Source organism: Lutra lutra, chromosome 16 (assembly GCF_902655055.1).
Source record: "Lutra lutra chromosome 16, mLutLut1.2, whole genome shotgun sequence".
NCBI classification, from domain to species: Eukaryota; Metazoa; Chordata; class Mammalia; order Carnivora; family Mustelidae; genus Lutra; species Lutra lutra.
Window position 1 is genome coordinate 15,940,236 of NC_062293.1, and position 25,017 is coordinate 15,965,252.

At 39.2% G+C, this 25,017-nt stretch overlaps 1 protein-coding gene across 12 annotated transcripts in view; it reads right to left on the reverse strand.

Moving 5' to 3' along the window:
• Window positions 1-25,017, reverse strand: part of TLK2 (tousled like kinase 2) — a 121,901-nt gene that overhangs the window by 49,584 nt on the left and 47,300 nt on the right. For 5 of the 12 annotated variants that reach the window (XM_047708974.1, XM_047708976.1, XM_047708971.1 and 2 more), the window contains 4 exons: window positions 24,599-24,642; window positions 23,767-23,862; window positions 15,573-15,740; window positions 918-1,013 (listed from right to left, as the gene is read on the reverse strand). In XM_047708974.1, the coding sequence (XP_047564930.1) occupies window positions 918-1,013; window positions 15,573-15,740; window positions 23,767-23,862; window positions 24,599-24,642 (404 nt within the window). The remainder of the gene's footprint in view (window positions 1-917; window positions 1,014-15,572; window positions 15,741-23,766; window positions 23,863-24,598; window positions 24,643-25,017) is intronic. The other 7 variants (XM_047708973.1, XM_047708972.1, XM_047708981.1 and 4 more) reach the window with 2 other exon arrangements.

The following is a 25,017-nucleotide window of genomic DNA, read 5'->3' on the forward strand; positions in this document are numbered from 1 at the left end:
AGAGGAGGGAGGACCCAAATCTCTAAAGAACTAACACGCCACCTAGTGGAAACAAAGAACAATCAGATGGGGAGAAATGAAGTTTTCTGAATCAGGTCTGTTCAACTGTCCAAAAGCTGATCATTCAAATAAAAGTAAAATCTACTCCTGAAGGTTGTATAGCTCTTAAGAGTTAAGAAATTCTCCTAGATTGCCAAGCATCTTGTCTTGAAGGCAACACACTGCCAGGAGGCTTCAAGCAAACACAGTGTTCTATTTGGCTAGCTCAACACTACAGAATGGAGGATGTATCCACTATCCTTTTCAGATACTAACTTTGAATGTTCACAACATTCCCTAAATTAAAAAGAGTTTCTGAAAACTCTTTAAGGAGGAAATTATGTTGGTGTGCCACATGTTAAAGGAGTCTAGCTAGGTCCTGTCAAATAAGCACGTGAAAGGAATCCATAAACTACTTTCATAAAGTAGGGAATTAACATTCACTGAAGTGTATTCTAAGCACTGCCCTTATTAGCATTTTGTATACATTGTCTGAGAGAACTAGAATCAACCACATTCTACAGACGATTTGTACTCAAGAACTGAGGCCCAAAAAGACAGTGTTAGTTGCAGAGCCAGAATTCAAACTCAGGCCTACAGACAGTATCCAAAGCAAGTGCTCTTTCCTCAATACCATGCTACAGTACAAGCATTTCTCTGCAACACACTAGAATGGCAAAGAAACACCTCAAAAAGTTAAAGCACCTTCCAAAAGACTTTAATACTCAAAATGCAAGTTCTGAGTATAATTCACAAAAATAATGAAGTCAAGTCGGAGAAATAAAGGAAAGACAAAGAGAGGACTCACAGACTGTATTATGTGGTTAGCATTTATTCCTAAGCACATCTTTTCCTCTGTGTATTGACCACTGACCTACCTGGGTCTGTCTGTGCTGGATGGAGATCTGTTTTTGGGAGCTGCCGGAATGCTCTGTGTTGCCAGATCCCGTAGAGGAGGGACTATTTTGCTGAGCCTGTAATAAAGGTATATCAACCAATCACTAGAAAGTTTTGCATCTTTCTCCATAGACATTTGTTGTTTCATTTTGTTTTTTTTAGATTTTTTTTTAAGAAAATATTCTCTATATCCAATGCGGGGCTTGAACTCACAAACCTGGGATCAAGAAGCACTTATTTTATTCCACCAACTGAGCCAGCTAGGCATCCCCCTCCACAAACATGTGTAGGAATGCAAACAAAACGGATTCCTTCTGATGGAAGTCAGGAGTCAGAGCCATGCAGCCAAGATGAAAGTGAAACAATTTAAATGAGAAGCAAGGTTTAACATGATAGCATGGATCATGTCCCTGTAGATAGTCTGAAGTATCAAATGTTCCCAAGTGAATTTTTAAATATGTAAATTAGAGAAAATTAAAGGTTATTCCTGTAATAACATGTCCTTTTCACTTATACGGCAATGTGCTTTTGTCAGAAAAGGCTGGCAAAGCATCCAATGCACAGGGGATGCCTGGGACTCTGGGAAGAACGAGCTGTGAACTACTCTTCAGAATAATCTTCTAAATCCACAGACATTATCCATGAGCACACACTGGTCCAAAAATCCAGGATGATTTCCAATACTGTCACTTGCTGAGTGTAACTTTCATACACAAGTGACAGGGCATTCTAAGACATTTTAAAATTCAGAAGGCTTAACTCTTTTTTTTTTTTTTTTAAGATTTTATTTGACACAGAGAGTGTAAGAGAGCACAAGCAGGGGGAGCAGCAGAGGGAGAGGGAGAGCAGGGTCCCCATTGAGCAGAGAGCCCAATGTGGGGCTTGATCCCTGGACCTGAGATCATGACCTGAGACGAAGGCAAATGCTTAACCAACTGAGCAACCCAGGTACCCCAAGGAGCCTTAAGTCTTAATATAATTCAACTATTTAGGAATATATAATCATACTCCCAAAAGTCCTTTTACTTTTTTAAGATTTTATTTATTTGAGAGAGAGAAAATGATGGGAGTAGGGGATGGAGGCAGAGGGAGAGGGACAAGGGGACTCCCTGCTGAACACGGAACCCGATGTGGAACTTGATCCCAGGACCCCAAGATTGTGACCTGAGGTGACATCAGACACTTTGACTGCGCTGCTCAGGCACACTGCCCTCACCATCCGCTTAAAAACAAAACTGAACCTAACACGATACAACCCATCACAGACATAATTGGGAAATACTGGATATTCTGAAGATTATGGGCTAATGGCAATACATCTACTGCTACCATCTATCAGAGAATGTATTGTTTCCACATATGTGAATTTTCTGATACTGTCTATATATTCCTTAAACGATTTCTCTTATTCATTAACATAGGACCAATGCTATGCCCACTACCTACTGAGTAAGTACTGTCCGCTGTTTCACTGTGATGGTCATAGGCCAATCCTTCCAAAACCCTACATGGTAACTATTATTATTTCCATTTATAGATAAAGAAAATGCAAATCAGAGATATTAAGCACCTCTGCAGGGTCACAGAGCTAGTAAATGGGAGAGCATGAATTAAGGGCTACCTATATGCCCAAGAACCATTCTCAAGGGCCACAGCAGACTGACTGGCTTTTATTAACAAATAGGGATACTGTCCCAACCAGGCCACAAGCAAGCTAATAAGCACGTCATACACACAATCATTTTGAAGGCTCACAACAGCCTTGTAAGAGGGCAGGCAGTACTATCTCCATTGGTATTTATTCATTCAGCAATTGCTCACTCCCTATGTCTAAGCACTATGTTAGGTATTAGGGATACAAGGACCAAGTAAAACAGACAAAACCCACATGCCCAGTCATTATTCTACCTTAATAAAGCTCACAATCCCAGGGATTTATTAAGCACTCAGTAAATATTTGTTGAAAGAAATTGTTAAATAAATAATCATATAATAAACACAAAATCCCAACTGGGATAAGTGCTGTAAGAGTATACAACAGGACACATAATCTAATCCAGAGTCAGGGAGGAATTCTTGGGGGAAGGAGTTTCAGAGTTACGACCTGAAGGAAATAAGCAGTCAAGGGGAGTAGACAGTCAGATCATTCCTGGGACAGAATATATATAGGAACACAAGGGGAAGGGAGAAGACTGATGTGGCGATCAAAGATGTCAAAATGGAGAAACCAGTCTCAGGCTGAACAGTATCCAGAGCCTGTACGTGCTAGAGCTGTGATGAGAGCCAGGTGTGGCCAAGTCCAAATAACTGAAAACCTTCTTTACTCTATGATGCAGCAAATCTTTTTTTTTTTTACTTACCAGTTAATAGGGGTCATCATTATGAACCTCAAGTGTTACACTGAACTACAGGAGCATCATCTCCTTCAGTTATCATTAGATTGCTCTTATAATCCTCTCCTTTTAAAGTGTATTTCTAAACAAATATGACTGTTAGAACTGTAATTATAATAAAAGCCAATAAGCACATGACTGGGACACCTGGGGTTAAGTAGCCAACTCAACCTCAGTTCACATCAGTGTCTCAAGGTCCAGACACTGAGCCCTACCTCATCCTCTCCCCATCCCCTTAAAAAATAAATTAATTAATTAAAAAATCACGTGACTGACTAAAAGGCTCTTCTACAACTTGTAGGTTTTGGTACACAAGCTTTGCTAAAATGCTTTTTTTTTTTTTAAAAAGATTTTATTTAGTTATTTGACAGACAGAGATCACAAGTAGGCAGAGAGGCAGGCAGAGAGAGAGAGGAAGGGAAGCAGGCTCTCTGCTGAGCAGAGAGCCCGATGTGGGGCTCGATCCCAGGACTCTGAGACCGTGACCTGAGCCGAAGGCAGCGGCCCAACCCACTGAGCCACCCAGGCGCCCCTGCTAAAATGCTTTTTTATAAGTGCTCATTTCTGATTCTAAGTTTTCTTCCAGCAAATGGGGTGCTAGAATGTAATTCACTGGGGTGTTTCCAAATGAAACTTTCTGTAAAAACACATTCAAATCGCCCAATGATAAGTAAAAATGAAAATAATGCCTTCAAAAGGTAAAAGAACTACAGAAATATAAGGGTCTACTATTGTTGACAAGTCCACAGGAGACAAAATGCTCTAATTCTGATCATTCATTCAGTATTAACTGTGTGCCTCTGTGCCTGCTCCTGGTTAAACTCTAGAAATGCAAACTGGAAAACAAAGACAACTTCCAGTCTGCCAAATCGAAACAGAAGTTGCTGGCCTTGCTAAACAGGCCACTTGTAGCTGCAAATTTAGCCCAATCCCTACCTCGCAAAACATTCTCCCCAGATGTCTGTATTCTTTACTCCTATTACATAAGTACAATGGCTTCAAATTCATGATGGTAAATTGGATCTCCCAAAGAACTACTGATGGGCAAAGATTTTTTTTTCTTTTTCTTTTTTTTTTTAAATACAGAGGGAGAGAAGGATGGGGAATTTGGAGGGACATAGAATCTTAGGCAGGCCCCAAGCCCAGCACAGAGCCTGATGCGGGGCTCGACCTCACAACCCAGAGGATCATGACCTGACTGAAAACAAGAGCAAGATGCTTAATCGACTGGGCCACTTAGATGCCCCTGATATGCAAAGATATTTTAAAAATGAAATCATACTAGCTCTAAGAAACAAGAGAGAGTCATGGATCAGAAATATTTAAAAATTTTAAATACTAAGAAACATTTGAAAGTTATTGGGTTCAAACTGACAGAAAAAGTGAAATAAAGAAATTCATAGCTCAAAACATCACCAGTGAACCAGGCTGGGTTCTTTCAAGGGTGCTCTGAAAAGCTTTACACTGAGACATTTGCAAAAACCAGGAGTACCTATGTGACAATTACCGCAAAATTTAAAATGTATAAGGTCCACTAAAGGTCCCCTTTGATGCCCTCCTTGCATAGTGAAAGGCCTGGATAACTACCACTTCTGACTCCAGGACAAAGCACAAGAACAGATGTCTTAAACAAGACTGGAAAAAAAAAAAAAAGGAAATATTTTAAAATGAAAAATAAGTGGGTACAGGAGAGGGATGGCTCCTGTTGTGCACATTGTGACTTGAGGGAAAAAGCAAAGAAAGTACAGTACCCCTGCCTTCTACAAATGAATTAATGAAGAAATGGAATGTACTTCAAAGAGTAAGAATTTACCCATTCCTTATCTTGATGCTTGTACAGGAGCTGGTCTTTCTGCCCAGAGTTTACCAGACACTCAGAGCTCACAGTCAGCCCACCCACCATTTGGGAAGCAGCACAATCCTACTTGCACAGGAAAATCCATGCCAACGACCTCTATTAACCACCCTAATTCATTCAACTAAAGCCAAACACACATTTTCAAGAAACCAACTGCACAAAAGGGAAGATCCAACGTGAAAAGACAAAGATCCAAGAGAAAATAGGTAATTAAAAAAAAAACTTTAAAAATAAAAAGTACGTTCAAAGAGGGCCAAAGGATACTACAGCTATAAAAATGAAAAAATGGCAAAGAACATGAAAAATAAACTTAACAAAATAAGATTATCAAAAATTGAAAACTGAACAGATTAGCTAAATAATAAAATGAACTAGCTGAAAAGAGAATCAGTCATCTGGAAGAAAATGTCAAGAAAATCTCCCAGAAGAGAAAACAAAAAGTCAAACAAAGCAGGAAAGAAAAGTTAAGAAACGTGAACACAGAGGCTCCAAAACAATCTATCAGACTTTCCAGGGGAAAAGAACAAAGAGAAAGAAGTAATCAAGGAATAGTTAAATAAAAGTTTCTCTGAGATAAAAGGCACATTTTAAGAGTCAAAAAGCCCTCAAAAGGACAAGCAGCAATAATGGAGAAAAAAATAGTGGACAGACTTCAAGAACAAAAAGATACTGTATGATCATCTCAACAGATACAGAAAATGCATCCAGCACGCTTCCATTTTTTTTATTTAATTCAATTAACATATAGTATATTATTAGTTTCAGAGGCAGAATTCAGTGATTTATCAGTCTTATGTGCTCATGACATCGTGTGCCCTCTTTAAGGTCCATCTCCTAGTTACCCCACTGCCCTTACCCCCCCTTCCCCTCCAGCCACCCTCACTTTGTTTCCTATGATTAGACTTTCTTATGGTTCGTCTTCCTCTCTGATTTCATTTTTTTATTTTTGTTTTTTCATCTTGTTTTATTTTCCCTCTCCCTTCCCCTGTGCTTCCCGGTTTTGTTTCTTAAATTCCACATGAGTGAAATCATGTAATTGTCTTTCTCTGACTTATTTTGCTCAGCATAACACCCTCTAGTTCCAACCACGTCCTTGCAAATGGCAAGATTTCTTTTTGATGGCTGAGTAATATTCCATTGTTTGTATGTATATACACACTTACATCCCCACATCTATACACACACACACACACACACACACACGTTACATCTTTATCCATTCATCTATTGATGGACATCTGGGCTCTTTCCATAGTTTGGCTACTGTGGACATTGCTGCTATAAACATTGGGGTGCAGGTGCCCCTTCAGATCACTACATTTGTATCTTTGGGGCAAATCCCTAGTAGTACAACTGCTGGGTTGTAGGGTAGCTCTATTTTCAACTCTTTGAGGAACCTCCCCATACTGTTTTCCAGAGTGACTGCACCAGCTTGCATTCCCACCAACAGTGTAGGAGGGTTCCCCTTTCTCTGCATCCTTGCCAACATCTGTCATTTCCTGACTTGTTAATTTTAGCTATTTTGACTGGTGTGAGGTGGTATCCCATTGTGGTTTTGATTTGTATTTCCCCGATCCAGCACTCTTTCATGATAAAAACACTCAATAAACTCAGAATAGAAGGGAACCTTTTTAACCACAAAAAAGGCATTTCTGAAAAAAACATACAGCTAACATAACAGTGTCAAAGATCACATGCTTTCCTCCTGTGATCATGAACAAGACAAGACAGGATGTCCACTTGAACCACTTCTATTCAACATTGTATCAGAGGGCAATTAGGCAAGAAAATAAAAGTCATCCAGATTGTAAAAGAAGAAATAAAACTATACTCGCAGATGACATGATGCTGTATACAGAAAATCCTACATAAAAATTATTAAAACTGGGGTGCCTGGGTGGCTCAGTGGGTTAAAGCCTCTGCCTTTGGCTTGGGTCATGATTCCAGGGTCCTGTGATTGAGTCCCGCATCGGGCTTTCTGCTTAGCAGGGCGCCTGCTTCCTCCTCGCTCTCTGCCTCTCTGCCTACTTGTGATCTCTGTCAAATAAATAAATAAAAATCTTTTAAAAAATTATTAAAACTAAAACAAACTCAGCAAGAATGCAGGATATAAGATCAATACATAGGAGCACATGGGTGGCTAAGATGGCTAAACACCTGCCTTCGGCTCAGGCCATGATCCCAGGATCCTGGGATCAAGTCCCGAATCGGGCTCCCTGCTCAACCAGAAGCCTGCTTTCCCTCTCCCACTCCTCCTGCTTGTGTTCCCTCTCTAGCTGTCATTCTCTCTATCCAACGAATAAATAAAATCTTAAAAAAAAGGCCAATACATAAAAATTAACTGTATTCTCCAGCAATGGGCAATCTGAAAATAAAATTAAAATTGCATTTGCAATAGTATCAAAACAATAAATAGTTAGAAATAATTTTAACAAAAGGGCAAGATCTATACACTGAAAACTGCAAACATTATTAAAAGAAAAAAAAGGAACCTAAATAAGTAGACAGTTATCTCATGTCCATGGAATGAAAGACTTAAGAGGGCAATACTCCTCAAATTGATCAAGAGATTGAGCATAACTGTTGTAAGTCCTAGCTGGTTTGTTTGTAGAAACTGGAAAGCTGATCCTAAAGTTCTTTTTTTTTTCTTAAACTTTTTTTTTTTTTTTTAATCTGACAGAGAGAGAGATCACAAGTAGGCAGAGAGGCAGGCAGAGAGAAAGGGGAAAGCAGGCTTCCCGCTGAACTGACAGCCCTATGCGGGGCTTGATCCCAGGACCCTGAGATCATGACCTGAGCCAAAGGCAGAGGCTTAACCCACTGAGTCACCCAGGTGCCCCTGATCCGAAAATTCTTGGAAATCAAGGTATCCCACCGCCAAAACAATCCTGAAAAAGAACAAAGTTGAAGGAATCACACTGCCTGATTTCAAAACTTAATTACTACAAAGCTACAATAATTAACACTGTGATAATGACGTAAGCATAGGCTTATCGATTGAGAGTAGAACTGAGAAAGAATAAACCCGACATTAAAAAAAAAAAAAAAGGGACGCCTGAGTGGCTCAGTTGGTTAAGCAGCTGCCTTCGGCTCGGGTCATGATCCCGGCGTCCTGGGATCGAGTCCCACGTCGGGCTCCTTGCTTGGCAGGGAGCCTGCTTCTCCCTCTGCCTCTGCCTGCCACTCTGTCTGCCTGTGCTCACTCTCGCTTCTCTCTCTATGACAAATAAATAAATAAAATCTTTAAAAAAAAAAAAAAAAAAAAAAAAAGAAGAAGAAGAAGATGATTCAAAAGACCCTGACAACTAGAATTGTCTCAATGGCTCAAAACTAATCAACAACGAGGATGGTTTTTCTGGTGAATCCAATGCTTTGAGTAATAATAAAACCACCATAATATTATAAATGCACTTTATGTGTTTCCAAGTTCTAGAATAACTTATAAAACAGAAAATTAGTTAAAATATATACTTAAAAAAACCCAGTATCACACACATATAACATGACAATAACTAAAAAAAACTGAAAGATGAGAAAGCAGCTGGGTGATACTCTTGAGTATGTTAAACTCATCTCCTATAATGGGGAGCAGAGAGATCTTGTTTAAAGTTAATTAAGTAGGAGGCATATCATTTGAAGTTGAAGTTAAAATGGTAAATTAGTAGAAAATCTAAAACTGTGGACAGTGGTTACATCTCTGATGGGCGCAAAGGAAAAGCCTTCCACTCTTCTCATCACTTTACTTTTTGAGGGCCATGTTTGTGTACTATTTTTATCATTCAGAAAATTAACTTATAATTTAAAAAAAAATCAAACTTCTGTATATTAACTATACATCAGTAAAAATAAAGAAAAAGACATAGAATTTCCTATGTTAAAAGAGACAGAAATGGGGCCCTAGGGTGGCTCAGTTGGTTAAGTGACCACCTCTTGATTTCAGCTCAGGTCGGAAGATGGAGCCCCGCATTGGCCTCATGCTGGGCATGGAGCCTGCTCAAGAGTCTTCCTCTCCCTCTCTCCTCGCCCTCAAAAAAAACCATATAAAATTATGTCAACAATATAATTTTAAACATTTAAGCATCAAACTCATGATATTCTGCCATGAGCTATTTTTATTTACGAACACCTACTGAGACATCTTTCACTGTTAGCATATACAGCTGACCCTGGAGTAACAGGGGTTTGAACTGCACGGGTCCACTGATATGTGGAATTTTTCTAAGTACAGGGCTGTATATGTATTTTCTCCTACGATTTTCTTCTTCTTCTTTTTTTTTTTTTTAAGATTTTACTTATTTGAGAGACAGAGAGTAGGACTGTGGGGAGGGGCAGAGAGAGAGAGACGAGGAGGAGCAGATTCCTGGCTGAGTGCAGAGCCTGAAGATGAGCTCAATCCCAAGACCCTGGGATCATGACCTGAGCTGAAGTCAGACACTTAACTGACTGAGCCACCCAGACAACCCTCTCCCATCTTTTTTTTTTTTTTTTTTTTTTAAGATTTTATTTTTATTTATTTGAGAGAGAGAGATCACAAGTGGGAGTTAGGGGCAGAGGGAGAGGGAGAAGCAGACTCCCTGATGAGCAGGGATCCTGATAGTGGACTCAATCCTGGGACCCTGGGATCATGACCTGAGCCAAAGGAAGACACTTAACCGGCTCAGCCACCTAAGTGACCTCCCCTATGATTTTCTTAGTAACATTTTTTTCTCCAGCTTACTTTAAGAATACCATATACAAAACAAATAACATACAAATTAAGTGCTGACCAGCTGTTTATGTTATCAGTAAGGTTTCTGGTCAACAGCGGGCTATTAGAAGTTGTTTTAGGGAGTCAAAAATTACAGTGCATGATTTTTGACTGCATGGGTGGGGGTTGGTGCCCGAACCCCTATGTCGTTCAAGAGTCAGCTATATATACCTAGGAACACCTGGGTGACTCAGTTGGTCAAGCACCTGCCTCCGCTTAGGTCCTGATCTCCAGGTTCTGGGACTGAGCCCTGTATCAGGCTTCCTGCTCAGTGGGGAGTCTGCTTCTCCATCAATCTCTTACCCTCCCACCCTCCCCACCCCCACCTTGTGGGAACACACTCTCTCCTAAATAAATAGAATCTTAAAAAAAAACAAAAACTATATAGACCTGGGGTGCCTGGGTGACTCAGTGGGCTAAAGCCTCTGCTTTTGGCTCAGGTCATGATCCTAGGGTCCTGGGATGGAGCCCGCATCGGGCTCTCTGCTCAGTGGGGAACTTGTTCCTCCTCTCTCCTCTCTCTCTGCCTGCCTCTCTGCCTACTTGTGATCTCTGTAAAAAAAAAAAAAAAAAAAAAAAAAAAAAACTTAAAAAAACCCCAAAACTATATAAACCTATCTCACGTCTTCTGTCAACTGTGTAACATTCCACTAGACCTATGTGAAGGATGCCTTTATCAATTCATGCAACAGAATTGCCTCCAGTGTCTGTTAGAATAGATCCTGTTCTGGCACTGGAGATACAAAAGTGAACAAAGCAAAGTCCTTGACCTGATGGAGTTTACATTTCAGTAGTAGGAGGAGAGGAGTCAGACAAAGAAGTAAATTATAGCAGGTCAGCTGGAGGGAAGACTAAGTAGAAAAGGTAGGACACAGAACCTAGACACTGTGCAGGGTGGGCAGGGAGGAGCTGCTCTTTTCTACAGTGTAGTTAGGGTACGCCTCTCTAACAGGGTAAACTGAAGCAGAGACTAGAGACCTGAGGGCACAGGGCACGGTTACTTACTATGTGGGAGAAGAATGTTAAGGCACAGGCAACACCAAGTGCAAAGGCCCTGGGGTGAGAACATGCCAGGTAGCATCTGAGGAGGCAAGGCAGCCAGTGTAGATGGAATCCAGTAGGGAAGGGAGAGGGCGGTAAGAGATGGCACAACAGGGAGAACAGCCCACGCAAGGCTTTAATGTGCCATTTTCAGCACTTTTGAGCAGGCATGACTGCATCACTCTCATCTGCTGAGAACAGATTAAAAGGAAACAAAGGTTGGAGAAAAGAATCCAGCTGGGAGGCTAGTACCACAATTTCAGTGGGAGAACATGGTTTAGTTCAAGTAGTAGAGGAGGGGGTAGAAGCGGTAGCATTCTGAACATATTCTTAACAATAAGATTTGCTGATGGATTTGTAATTGGGATAAAAAATAAAGAGAAGAGACAAGAATGACTCCACAGTTTTTAAACAGCTAGAAGGAGAGTTGACAGTCACCAAGATATGGTAGGATATGGAAGAAATGGGTTTGGAGCAGGGAGACAAAATGAAGAACTCAGTTTTGGACATATTAAATTTAATATGCTTATTAGACATAAAGAAGGGCAGCTGGGTGGGTCATCAGTTAAGGGGCTGCCTTCAGCTCAGGTCATGATCACAGGGTCCTGGGATCGAGCCCCATGTTGGGCTGTCTGTCCAGCGGCGAGCCCGCCTCTCCCTCTGACTGCCCGCCTCTCCCTCTGACTGCCGCTCCCCTTGCTTTTGCGCCCGCCCTCTCTCTGCCAAATGAATAACTAAAATCTTAGGGGGAGAAGAAAAAAGACATGAAGAGAAGACTAATGGCAACTGACTACATAGGTTTGGAATGCAGGGCAGGGCTCTGGGCTGGAGATACAAACTTGGAGATGTTCTGCATATGGGTGATAACTAAAGCGAAGGAACTAAGTGAGATTACATAGAGAATAAAGGTAGACGAAAGTCTGAAGACTGAGCCCTGGGGCACTCCACTATTTAGTGGTCTGGGAAATGCGGAAGAACCAAAAGAATGGAAGCCAAGAGAAGGGCACGTGCTTGGAGAAGGGAGTCATCAACTGTGGCTTTTGAATCACACCGGACAGTTAAGTTCTGAGAATGACCTCCCGGGTTAGCAGTGCGGAGGTCACAGATAGCCTTGTTCCAAGCTCCTCTGAAACACTGGTAATGGGAAAATGCTTCCAATTTTTGCAATTATAAACAATACAATAAACATCTTTGTATACTTTATGGGAATGCAGTTTCTGGGCCCCAGGATACGTAAATTTAACACTCAAATACATTACCAACTTGTCTGAAGTGACTGCCAACTCAGAGTCAGTGTAAAACTTCCATGTGGGGCTAAACTATACCCTACAGTGAGAACTGTCAAACTTATCCACACCTGACACTCTGACAGGTCAAAAGAATTACCTTGTTATATTTTGCATTTCTCCATGGTTGAAGTTAAGCATTTTTCATGTTATTAGTCATCTGTCTTTTTCCCCCTCTGTGAAACTGTCCGCTCATAGCTTTTGCCTATTTTTTTTGAAACTGCTTATCTTTATTTATTCAAAGCATTTCTTATATATTAATGTTAACTCTTTTGCTTTCTTCTTTCTCTGTATTACTAAGCTTATATTCTGGTTGGAACTACAGAGAAGCAGAGAGATTCGGAACGGTACCAAATCATTTAGGCCTTTGCTTTTCATACATTTCCCTGTTCCTTCTTTGGACATGATCATTTTCTTACTCCTTTCTGCCATCTCTCTTCTCCACGAGAACAATCTGGGTGTAGCATCTGCACCTCCTCCGACAGTCTGAGTGTACTAGCTGATAGGACCGAGCAGGTGGTTATCCGTCTGCACCCATCCCAAGCTTGCATGCCCGTCCGTACCTTTTATGGAAGGCTCGCTCACATCAGAGGGCTGAGTTTTGCTGATCAATATCCTGTGCACTTTTTTTTTGAAGATGCTATTTATTTATTTGAGAGAGAGGAAGAGAGAGAACAAAAGTGGTGGGGAAGGGCAGAAGCAGAACCAGACTCCTCGCTGGGCAGGGAACCCCACGTGAGGTTCAATCCCAGGATCCCAAGATCATGACCTGAGCCGAAGGCAGACACTTAACTGACTGAGCCACCCAGGCGCCCCTCCTGTGTACTTAACTATATGCCTGTCACACAGTGGGCATTCAGTATGTATTTGTGCAGTGAACAAAGGGAACTCCCCTCAAGGGAAATGGAGGTAGCTTTTAAGGCAATAGAAGAACATAAGGACAAATCAACCTCTGATTATGCAAGGTTTTGCCTGGGCAAGTTAGATCTAAGATGAAGATTTATTAGTGAATAGTAAACACACAATGTAATTTATATATAACACACAAACAGGCGTATTCTCTAGAACAATACTATAGAGAACCATGACATTCTCATACAAACTACAGCAAAATGCTGTCAGGCTCACGCATAGGATTATAATGGTCAGTTTTCCCATTTTATGTTGTGTTTCTTTTGCCATCCACAGATAAAATCATACTGCCTTCACACAAGAAGTCTCTCTGTTCTTTTGATAATTAAAAAATTCTGGGGACACCTGGGTGGCTCATTCAGTTAAGCGTCTGCCTTTAGCTCAGGTCATGAACTCAGGGTCCTGGGATCAAGTCCCACCTTGGGCTCCCTGCTCAGCAGAGAGCCTGCTTCTCTCTCTGCCTGGTCCTGCTCTGTTTCTCGCTCTCCCTCTCTCTGACAAATAAAAAATTAAATCTTTTTTTTTTTTTAAGATTTTATTTATTTATTTGACAGACAGAGATCACAAGTAGGCAGAGAGGCAGGCAGAGAGAGAGAGAAGATGAAGCAGGCTCCCTGCGGAGCAGACAGCCCGATGTGGGGCTTGATCCCAGGACCCTGGGATCATGACCTGGGCTGAAGGCAGAGGCTTTAACCCACTGAGCCACCGAGGCGCCCCTAAAAAATTAAATCTTTAAAAAAAATAATAATAAATTAAATTAAATTTAAAATTCTTTAAGTTTAAAAGTTGTAGTATTTCTTTCTTGACGAAAAGCAATAACCGTAAGAAAGTATTCCAGGGGCGTCTGGGTGGCTCAGTGGGTTAAAGCCTCTGCCTTCGGCTCAGGTCATGATCCCAGGGTCCTGGGATCGAGCCCCACATCGGGCTTTCTGCTCAGCGGGGAGCCTGCTTCTCCCTCTCTCTCTCTCTGCCTGCCTCTCTGCCTACTTGTGATCTCTCTCTCTCTCTCTGTCAAATAAATAAATAAAATCTTTAAAAAAAAAAAAAAAAGAAAGTATTCCAAATAGTGCATGATTCCCTCTCTAATTATTTCATAATTTTTATTTCCTTTCCTTAAGGCATCCACTGTTCTCATGGCCTTTTTGAATATACAACTGCGTGTGGATTAATGACTCAGAATCCACAAAGCAAATAAAGAGGAAATTTAGGTTCTAAGAGGAGAAAATGAACCAGCAGAAGAGAAAGATGTTTGGATCAGTGCTGATGTCAGCTCTGAAAGAGGCCCCTAAAAATGGAAGAATAGGGCAATGAGGCTTTCTTTTGCTTTATACCACCCATGGTCAGCACAGAAGCCAAAAAAAAAAAAAAAAAAATTAACAGCTTTTGAGTCAAACTGCATTATAATTTGGTAAATACTGATGAGGTCAAATTTTCATAATACTCAAATTCTTGGTTCTTCAAGAAGAGAGAAAGGAGCAAGATGAAAGCAAACCAACGGGTAACCAAATATTCCTGGAGAGAGTAACGGTGAAGAGGTGAGGAGAGGCAAGCATATGGGTCACCCAAATACCACAGAGGGGAAGTGGCTGGCGAACATGCTACAGAATGCCTGCTTCCGTGCTCAAATTTTACCGACCTTAAGACTGCTTCAAATAACTGATGCCTAGAGTTTGGAGATTTTTTTTTCCAAGACTTTATTTACTTATTTGAGAGAGAGAGAGAGAAATGAGAAGGAGAGGTCAGAGGAAGAAGCAGACTTCCCGCAGAGCTGGGAGCCCCTTGCGGGACTTGTTCCCAGGACTCCAGGATCACGACCTGAGTCAAAGGCAGTCGCCCAACCAACTGAGCCACCAGGTGCCCCAGAGATTTTTTTTTTTGTAATTAAACACATACTTTGGCTATAATGGAATTTGATAGGTACCTTTTTTTACTTCCCTGTCAACCTAAAACCATATTGTCTTTCCCTTAATGTGCTCAGGCTTTTTTTTTTTTTCCCAAGGTTTATTTGCTTCTTTAAAAAGAAAAAAAAAAAGATTGTTATTTATTTTTCTGAGAGAGTGGGAGCCCATAAGCAGGGGAGAAAGAGGGACAAGCAGACTCAGTGCTGAGTGCGCAGCCCAACATGGGGTCGATCCCACCACCCTGAGATCATGACCTGAGGCAAAACCGAGTTAGACGCCCAACCAACTGAGCCACCCAGGCACCCCTGAGGTGCTCAAACTTTAAGAAAGCAGTCTCTCCCAGTCCCTTGTACCAAGGGAGACTGAGTACAATCACACTACCTTTAGAAGTCACATAGTCAGAAATGTCATCATCTCTTCACCAAAATAATTACTCAAACTTCATCAAAGAGCTCCAGGGCAACAAGGATCTGCCATCAAGGCAGCCCCGGTACTCACTGAAACGAAAGTGAAGCAGAGGCCAGCTCCCCTCTGTGCCAGCTGCTCCGTGTCAAGCCGAGGCTTTGCCAGCATCACTGACATCAGGGTGGGCAGAGCGGACTGCTCTTCTGACACCTCCTTTGCAGCACTGCCATCTAAGCCGTAGAGAGGCTGCTCTACTCGCCGCTGGAAAACATTAAAGAAAACACCCAAATTACATGAAAAAGAAAACCTGAAACTGCCAAAACATACAACAAATAAAAACAGTTATGGAAAGTAAGAGTATTTTTGAAAAACACCTTTTCTGAAAACAAATGTGGAGAGCATAATGACAGTATCACTGGATTATAACCTATCTAACTCTGAGTTAGTATTTTACTCGAATTCTGCAAAATTGCATTTTAATTTTTCTGTATTTGTGTAATTGCATTTGCAGTTTACTTTGTAGAGTTCAACAAATCAACTTCAAAATAGCCTCAAACCTACAAAAGAAATGTTATTTCTATCCTGCAGGTAAATGAAGATTAAGACATTTGTCCCCTAATTTACAGTTTTCACTCTCAATTCTATCCTCACCACACTATACTTACATGCAAAAATAAAAAAAAATATAAGCAAAACAAGTTCCACTGAACACTGAAAGAATAATATAACACAATTATGTATGGTTTATTCCAGAAATGCAAAAATGGTTCATTATTAGCAAATCTACTGATATAATTCATTACATTAATGGTGGGGGAAGGGGAATCAAGGTTCTTCCCTTTAGATGCCAAAAAAGATGTGCACACTATCGAGCAACTCTTAAAAAACAAAAACAAAAACCACAGGAAGTATCCATCTTTAATACGACAGAGTATTTTTTCAGAAATCAACATAAATTAATGGTGCCATACCAGAGACACATTCATCAAAATTAGGAAAACTAGACAGGGGATTAATATCACAATCATCTCAACATTATTATAGAAGTGTTAGCCAATGTGACAAGGGGGTGGGGGAATGAGGAATAAACACTGGAAAATATTAAAAATTGAAAAGTGTCATTTTTGGATGATATAACTATTCACAAAAGAAACTAAGCAAATCAACTGAAAAACAATAAATAAGAGTTTGGCAAGATGACTGAATATAAAACAAACATACAAAAATCAATAGCTACCCCATATACAAACAATTTCTTATTATCAGAATACGTAATGGAAGAAAAAACAGGTTCAAATTATTTAAAAATCTATAAAAAAGAAATAAGTTTAGAAATAAACTTAAGAAATATGGCAGTTACATATAAAGGAAAACCACAGCTTCCCTGACAGACATAAAACATGACCTACACAGTGACCCTAGGCTCCTGCATTCAAATTTTACAGATGTCAAAGTTTTCTAAAAACCAATGCTTAGGGCTTTTTGTTTACTTTTGGTTTTCTTTTTTTTCTGCAAGAGAGAGTGTAATGGTGGTACAGTGAACAGAGAGGTTAACTCTTACTTTCTTTTGGGGGATTGTTTTTGTGTAATTTCACACATTAATTCTGAGGTTCACTTGGAGAAATAATCAAGATTAGCCACATAAATTTTGATAAAGAACAGCAGGGCAACTTGGCTACAGTTATTAAAACATACTACAAAACAACAACTATATTGGTATAATACCAGCACATGAACAGACCAATTAATCAGTGGCACAGAAACAGACCCCTCTAACATGGAAATACAATTTGCGATTAAAGTGTATTTCAGATTAGTGGAAACTTATTAACAAGAGAGGAGGATATTTGAGTATTAGAAGAAAGGGAAAAGTAGATTGCATCCTTATACATAAAAATTACAAGAAAATAGAAACAAATACTTTTATGACATTCTAATGGTGAAGGACTTTTTAAACATGACATTAAAAATACAAACCATATAGGAACATATTAGAATAACACAAAACCAGTAAGACATAAAGGAAAAACACTGATAAATTTGACCCCAATTTTTTTTTACCCGAATGGCAACAGTCAACATAATATTAAGAGATAAAATTACAAACAGGCAAAAATGTTTACCATATAAATAACAATGAGTTAACAATCTTAAAAAATAATGTGTTCCTACTCATTAGGAAGAAAAAAACAAATACTCTAATAAATAAATGGCAAAGAGCCTAAATAAGTATTAAGAGAAATCCAAAGGCAACTAACTTAAGAAAAGATGTTCAAGAACACTAATGAAGAAATGCAAGGTAAAACAAGGCAGTCGTCTCACCGACAAAGATTATAATGTTAAACTTTAATATTAGAGGAGGGTATGCAGAAACTGGGACCTACCAACTGCTGATAATCCTCTAGCAATTACATGATGACGTTTTAAAGTAAGCATATACTCTGACTAGGGAATTATAGTTTGGAAATTTATCCAAAGGAAAAGAAATGTCTAAGTACAGATATATATAGAAGAACATTCATTACATGGGGCACCTGGGTGGCTCAGTGGGTTGGGTCTCTGCCTTTGGCTCAGGTCATGATCTCAGGGTCCTGGGATCGAGTCCCACATCGGGCTCTCTGCTCAGCGGGAGCCTGCTTCCCCCTCCCTCTCTCTGCCTGTCTCTCTGCCTACTTGTGATCTCTGTCAAATAAGTAAATAAATAAAAAAAAATCTTTAAGCTCATTACAGCACTGTTTATAGGACACAAAAATGTTTACGGGATATTGTTAAATAAACAAAGAAATGAAGAAATCTATTATATTAACATACATGGATACGCTATGCCCACTAAACTCCTTAATAATAGTTTTTCTGGAGGAGACTTTCTATTTTAACACTTCTGAGTTGGACTTTCATTCATAGTCAGCATGTATCCCTTCATCAGGAAAAACCACTTAACATTTTCATTTTAGAAAATAAAAGTAAGGGGAGCCTGGGTGGCTCAGTGGGTTAAGCCTCTGCCTTCAGCTCAAGTCATGATCTCAGGGTTTTGGGATCAAGCCCCACATTGGGCTCTCTGCTAGGGAGGGAGCATGCTTCCCCCTCTCTTTTTTTGCCTACTTGTGATCTGTCAAATAAATAAATAAAATCTTTAAAAAAAGAAAAGTAAAATAAACCAAAATGATCCCGACAAAGGAATTTAGTTTTTTAGTTTGTAAGCAGAATCCACCTCCTTGAGACCAAAACTCCTACCCAAATCAAATGCAATTATTTAAATTCAGGCTCCAAAGTGCTCCTGATACCCAATCACAACAGTATCTGCACTACTTGGGAGATTGTATCTCTGAAGTTGCAATACTAAAATTAGTTATTCTGTTATGTAAATACTCAGTAAATATTTGCCAAGGGCTGAAAGATTTTTGAGTATTTCTGGAAATACAGCAGGCTAGGATATTTGAACTAAACTTCCCTTAGAAAATAATAAAAATAGAAAAAAAGATACTAAGAGCACTGAAGAGTTGATAAAATAGTAGGGATCTGCTAGGGCAAAATCTAAGGGAAATTAGGAACACAAGACACATAAATGAAGCACCAAAGTCAGATTTGCCCTAAGGGTACTTGCAGATCTTAAATTTCCATTTCCAGGGCACATGGTGCCAAGCAGATAATCACAGGCCAAACAAAATCCACTGGGGGCAGAGGGTTCAACAGGAAACCCTTCGCACTTCAAGCTTCCAGGGCTTCCCAAGGGTTAGACTCTCAGGGAAAATGTAAACCAGAAGAAAAACTTCCTCCAACCCTCAGGGAACTACAAGGAAGTCGCCTTGGCAATGCAGGAGGCAGGAGCTCCCTTGAGAAATGTTAACACAATCCAGATCAATACTGAATGGGTGGATGAAACAAACAAACAAAATCAAACAAACAAAATGTACGCCATGAATTCAGTAGTTGAAAGGAGTACTGGATGGGTGAGATCTCTAGGCACTTGGAAGAAGCAAACAAAAAGTTTCCCTGGAGGAACACATCTTTGTCTTAGATCTCAAAGAAATTTCACAAACAATTTTTCAGGAACAATGAGCAGCACACAATCAAAAAAAAAATAAGCACAAAAGAAATAAAGCAAGGAGCAACAGATGGGAAAACAAACAGATCCATAAAAGAGACAACAATCAGGTTCATAAAAACTTCGAGTGCCAGAATTATCAAACAGATTATAAAACAAAGTCTACTAGATTACAAAAAAGTAGTAAGAGAAGACAAGCTTGAAAATATCAGCAGGGAACATCAAATAACAAAAATTAAGAATTTAGTGGAGTTAACAGCAAACCAGATACAACAAAACAGAGATCTGGGAACTGAAAGGCAAGAAACTATACAGAATGGGGTATATGGAAATAAAAAGAAAATAGAAAAAAGAAGTTAAAAGCCATGGTGATGAGGTGAGAAGGTCTAATACACAATTAACTGGAATTTATAGGAAGAAGAAAAAGAGAACAGGGCAGAAATAATATGTGAAGAGACAATGGCTAATTATTATCCAGAACTGGTATAAGACCCAACAAAGCAGCCCAACAAATCACAAGCAACAGAAGTTAAAAGGACACATCATAGTGAAACCACAGAGCACCACAGAGAGGGATTTTTAAAGCAGCTGGAGGGGGGAACCCAGATACTTTCACAGAAATAAGAAGTAAAGGAATATTGTTTTTTCAATAGTAACAATGGGAGCCAGAAGATGGTAATAATACATCCAGTTGTTAAGAGGAAAAAAAAATGCCAAACTAATATAAACAGCAAAAATATCTTTCAAGAATAAAAGCAAAATAAAGTTATTTAAGCAAAGAAAAACCTAGAGAGTTAAGTCCCCAGCAGATACATATAAAAAAGGAGTACTTCAAGTAGAGGGAAAGTGATCCTAGGTGGAAGGTGAGTAAGATGCAAAAAGAAAAGAAATACGAAGAAAGAGGTAAATGAACACTGATAGCATAAAATAATAATGTTGTATGAGGCTAAAACAAAAACAAAAACAAAATGCAAATATACACCACCCAACACCAAGTTAGTAGCAAGTAAATGGAGTTAATGTTCTGACCTCATCCTTTCTTGGAGAGGATAAAGATACTATTAACATCAAAAAAAAAAAAAAAAAGATACTATTAACATCAAACCTGGGCAAACTGAAGATACTACATGTGGCAATTTCTAAGAGAAACAGGGAACAGAACCTAGCTACTAGTGGAGGATGAAGATACAAAATGATTTCCACCGCTCCCCCAAAACACCTGACCCAAATAAAAGCAAGAAATGAAAGAAAAAGAAACAGAGAACATACAGGATTTAAGTAGAGAACACATTAAAAGATGGTATATTTAAATCCAATATAATGATAATTAAATGCAAATAAAATAAATATGGAAGTTAAAAAACTACTTTAGACTGAATAAACAAAAAATTCAACTATGTATTTTTCAGGTATATTGAAAACATAATAATGAAAAGCTGATAGTATAAAAACGGAAATACGTATACCATACAATAATTTGGATATACCGAATACCAGATATAATGCATTTAGAGTGAAAAGCATTGCAAGAGATAAAGAGAGTCACTTAATAATGCACCGAGCAAAAACATAAATACAGGAAGAAACAAACACCTCCCACAACCATGAGAGATATGAATACGCTTCTCTTAGTAATTGCTAGAGCAAACAGCCCAAAGTCAGAATACAGAAAATGTAAACACTGTGATTAAATGCCACAATTAACAAACTGACTTAATGACAAAATGAAACTATTTTGTTTAGGGATGCGTACATGGTCAAATTTTAAGAAATGGATCATTATAATCACAAAAATTAGAACAGCGGTTGTTTCCAGGGTAGAGAGGGAGAGAGTTGTAATCACAGAAGAGCACACAGGTTTCTAGGGTACTGGAAATATTCTACTTCTTGACCGAAGTAACAATTACATAGAGTTAACTTTATAATGATTTCCTGGAAATGTCTTCTTGTGAAGGGCCAAATACCTCAGGCTTTTCAGGCCATATATCATGTCTGTGATATATTCTTCTTTGTCTCTACAACTCTTTAAAAATCTAAAAGTCATTCTTAGCTTGTGAGCTGTGGGATATAGTTTACCAAACTCCTCCATTAAAAGACTTACGTTTTAGGTCCTTCTTTGTTTTCAACAAAAAATACAGAAGAACCACTTAGGGTAAAAAAAAGCTAAAGTAATTCTTTATCCACTGATTCTTCCTTTCAACAGTTCTGAACATCTACCGTTTGTGCCAAGCAATGTTTTGGGTGTTGGAGATTGAAAATTGAACAAGATATTATTAGCTTTTCATGTCAAGACAAGGAAATAGTAAAAAAGAAAATTATACCTTTATATACTAAGTACTGAGAAACAGAAACAGCAATAAACAACAAAGCCAAGTCCCTGCTCTCGTGGGATTAACATTAGTGGAAGAAGATGGGGAAGAGATTAACCATACAGTTAAAAATTAAAATGTTATTAAATAAAAATATTAAAAATTATACCACACACCAATGACAGTGAATGGTCTACAACAACATAAAACAATACAGATGCATCTCACAGAAGAATGCTGAATGAAAGAAGCCAGACATAAGATTTCATACTGTATGATTCCTTTCATACAAAGTACGAAAACAGAAAAAAAAAACATCTATGCTATTAGACGTCAGGATAATGCCTGTCCACAATGGCAGGGAGGGGGCTAATAACCGGCAGGGAGCATAAGGGGAGGGGGAGTTGGTAATATTTCTTTCTTGTGTTGAAATATTTTAAACACTTTCATTGGTTTAAAAGTTAAGAAAAACAGGGGCACCTGGCTGGCTCAGCCAGTGGAGAATGCAACTCTTGATCTCTGGGGTTGTAAGTTTGAGCCCCACGTTGGGTGTACAGATCACTTAAAATATTTTTTTAATTGTATAAATAAATAATATCAAGGAAAAATAAAGACACAAGCCTCCTTGACAGTTATCCAAAAACCCTCAACCTAACCAAACAGTTCTACACATCAAATATTTCTAACATGTTTAAATATGACAAGGATGATAAAATAATAGCCAAATTCTTGAGGTGAATACCTTTTTCTAAGCGCTTTATTAACTGTAGTCACCCTAATGAATGCAAGGCTTTCTGGGACAGAAGAAGGGAAGAAGTGCATTCTCACCACTTTAATGCAGCAGACCCAATCACTTACGGAAAGAGCACTACGACCCAGCTCTGCTGAGGCAGCAGAGTCAAACAACGTTCCTAAAAAGAGACACCTAGCACAAAAACTGATTTCAGGGAGACCCCTCTTCCCTAAGATCCCAAAGCAACACCTGAGGCATCAGCAGCCAGAACATACTCTTGAGTACAAAGATCTTGTATTGTCTCAACAAATTATCCCAAGACTCTCAAGTAAATTAACACAAAATCCTATATTCACTAGCTAGCTCAGGGAGTCGCCATTTTGGGACCAGTGACATCTGGAGCAGGTAACTGTGTTGTGGGGCCTGTTGCGTCCCTTGTAAGATGCTGACCAGCATTTCTGGCCTCCGCCTACTAGATGCCCACAGCTCCCTCCTCTGCCCTCTAGTTGTAATCAAAAATTACTCCAATTGCCCCAAGTCCCCTGAGAGGCAAAACTATCCCCAGCTGAGAACCACTAACTTGGCTAAAATGTTTTTTAGGGCTTTCAATTCTTACTTAGTGGAAGGAAAATGGGGTAGGGTGGGGGCCTGGTTGGCTCAGGTGGTAAAGCCTGCGACTCCTGATCTCAGGGTTGTGACTTCAAGCCCCACACCGGGTACAGAGATGATTTAAAAATAAAAAAATCTTAAAAAAAAAAAAAGGAAACAAACCTATCTCAAATTTGTGTAACATTAGCTTCTCCACCACATCGCGGAGAAAACCTTGAAAATCAATCAAATGTCAGGAGCTGACCAAACATTTAAAAAAAAAAAAAAAAAAAAAAAAACCAGAACTCATTTATAAGAACATGTAAACTTGGCAAGGATAAAAACCTAATATTTGAACTGGCAATTATTTCCTCGACAGGACCCTGAGCTGTAGGCTTAGAGGTAACTTATACTGAGAAACAGGGTTAGCTCTTGTAAAACATAAATTTATGGATACAGACTTGAATCTAAGTGATTCACAGGTAATACTATGAATGTTTCTCCTTAATGCCTCATTCCCCTTGGGTAATTAATGGACGAGAAACTGCTTGAGTGTTCCTGGGCTTCTTGTCTCCTACAACAGGTGTCACATTTCTCCAGGTGAATGCTTACCGGTAAGGGATTGGATAAGGAATGTTGCGGTGAGGATCGTGCAACTGGTGGAACACTTCTGCCAGGGCTGGTTCCTGGCCCGCTTCCCCCAGCAAACTGGCCAACAGGGAGAAATGGATATGAATAATTCAAAACAGTACTATGCTTCAGATAAGGAGAGTAAAAGATTAACACACAAATAGGTCTTAATTATACGGCCCCTTTAATAAGTCAATACATCTTATGCTAAAGAGAAAATGCCATGTAAGTCAAATTTTGCTATCTTTTCAGTAAGTTTTAAGAAGGAGCTCCCACAGAAATGTACAAGATATAAAAGAAAACATGGCTAGAAAGCTGAAGGTACACATGGTTTTGAAAGAACATCGGAGAAGAATGTTTTCCCTTCTTGTCTCAAAATACCCGAAAGCAGGAATACAGCGGTATAGTGGATGTTAGTGTCTTCTTTAGGAACCACTAACGATGATGGGTCAGTAAGCTTGCTACGTGACCCACTGAACTAAAGGGAAGAGGACAAAAAGAAGAGTCCAAGTCACTCCACTTCAATCTTTGTAAGACCCGAAACCTAGTCTGGCCAAGAGAAAAATCACCTCATTTGTGAATTTTTATATCATCACAGATAAGACACATCATAAAAAAATTTAAATTTAGGAAGTCAGTAGTAGTTTCCTCTTAATAGAGAGAGATGGGGCAACATCAGATTGATGAAGATGGGGAGGAAGGGGAAGAGAGCACAGTAAAGGCAAAATATTGCTTTCTAAAGCCTTAAATGAACTCAAGGATTTAGTTTTTTTAAAATCACTATAGATTTTTTTTTTCCAAAAATTTAACTTACCTCAAAGTAATCACTAATTTTATGTCCCCTAGGAGTGCCTTTCCCTGAAAATGAAACCAAAGTAAGTATAGTTTTTCCAATAACATACGTAAACCATCATTCACTAAAAAGCACTATGTATTCAGTAACTGCATACGTTATCTTTAGTTCAAGTGTTGGCTTTACTTTTGACAAGCGAAATTACCTGTACTGTAAGAACAGAGACAGTTTCCTCATCTAATAAAAGACTTAATAAGCAGTGAAAAGAAGACTTTTTCTGAGATTGCTTTCCTTTAAGATTTGCTCATCTTTCTTTTATAATATACTAACAAAACCTATGCCACAACTGTGAATCAAAACAGAACTAATTTACGTCCATGCCTTCAATTAAGAGAACAAAGAATTCAAAACAAACTCCTAAGAACTAGAGGGTTTATTCT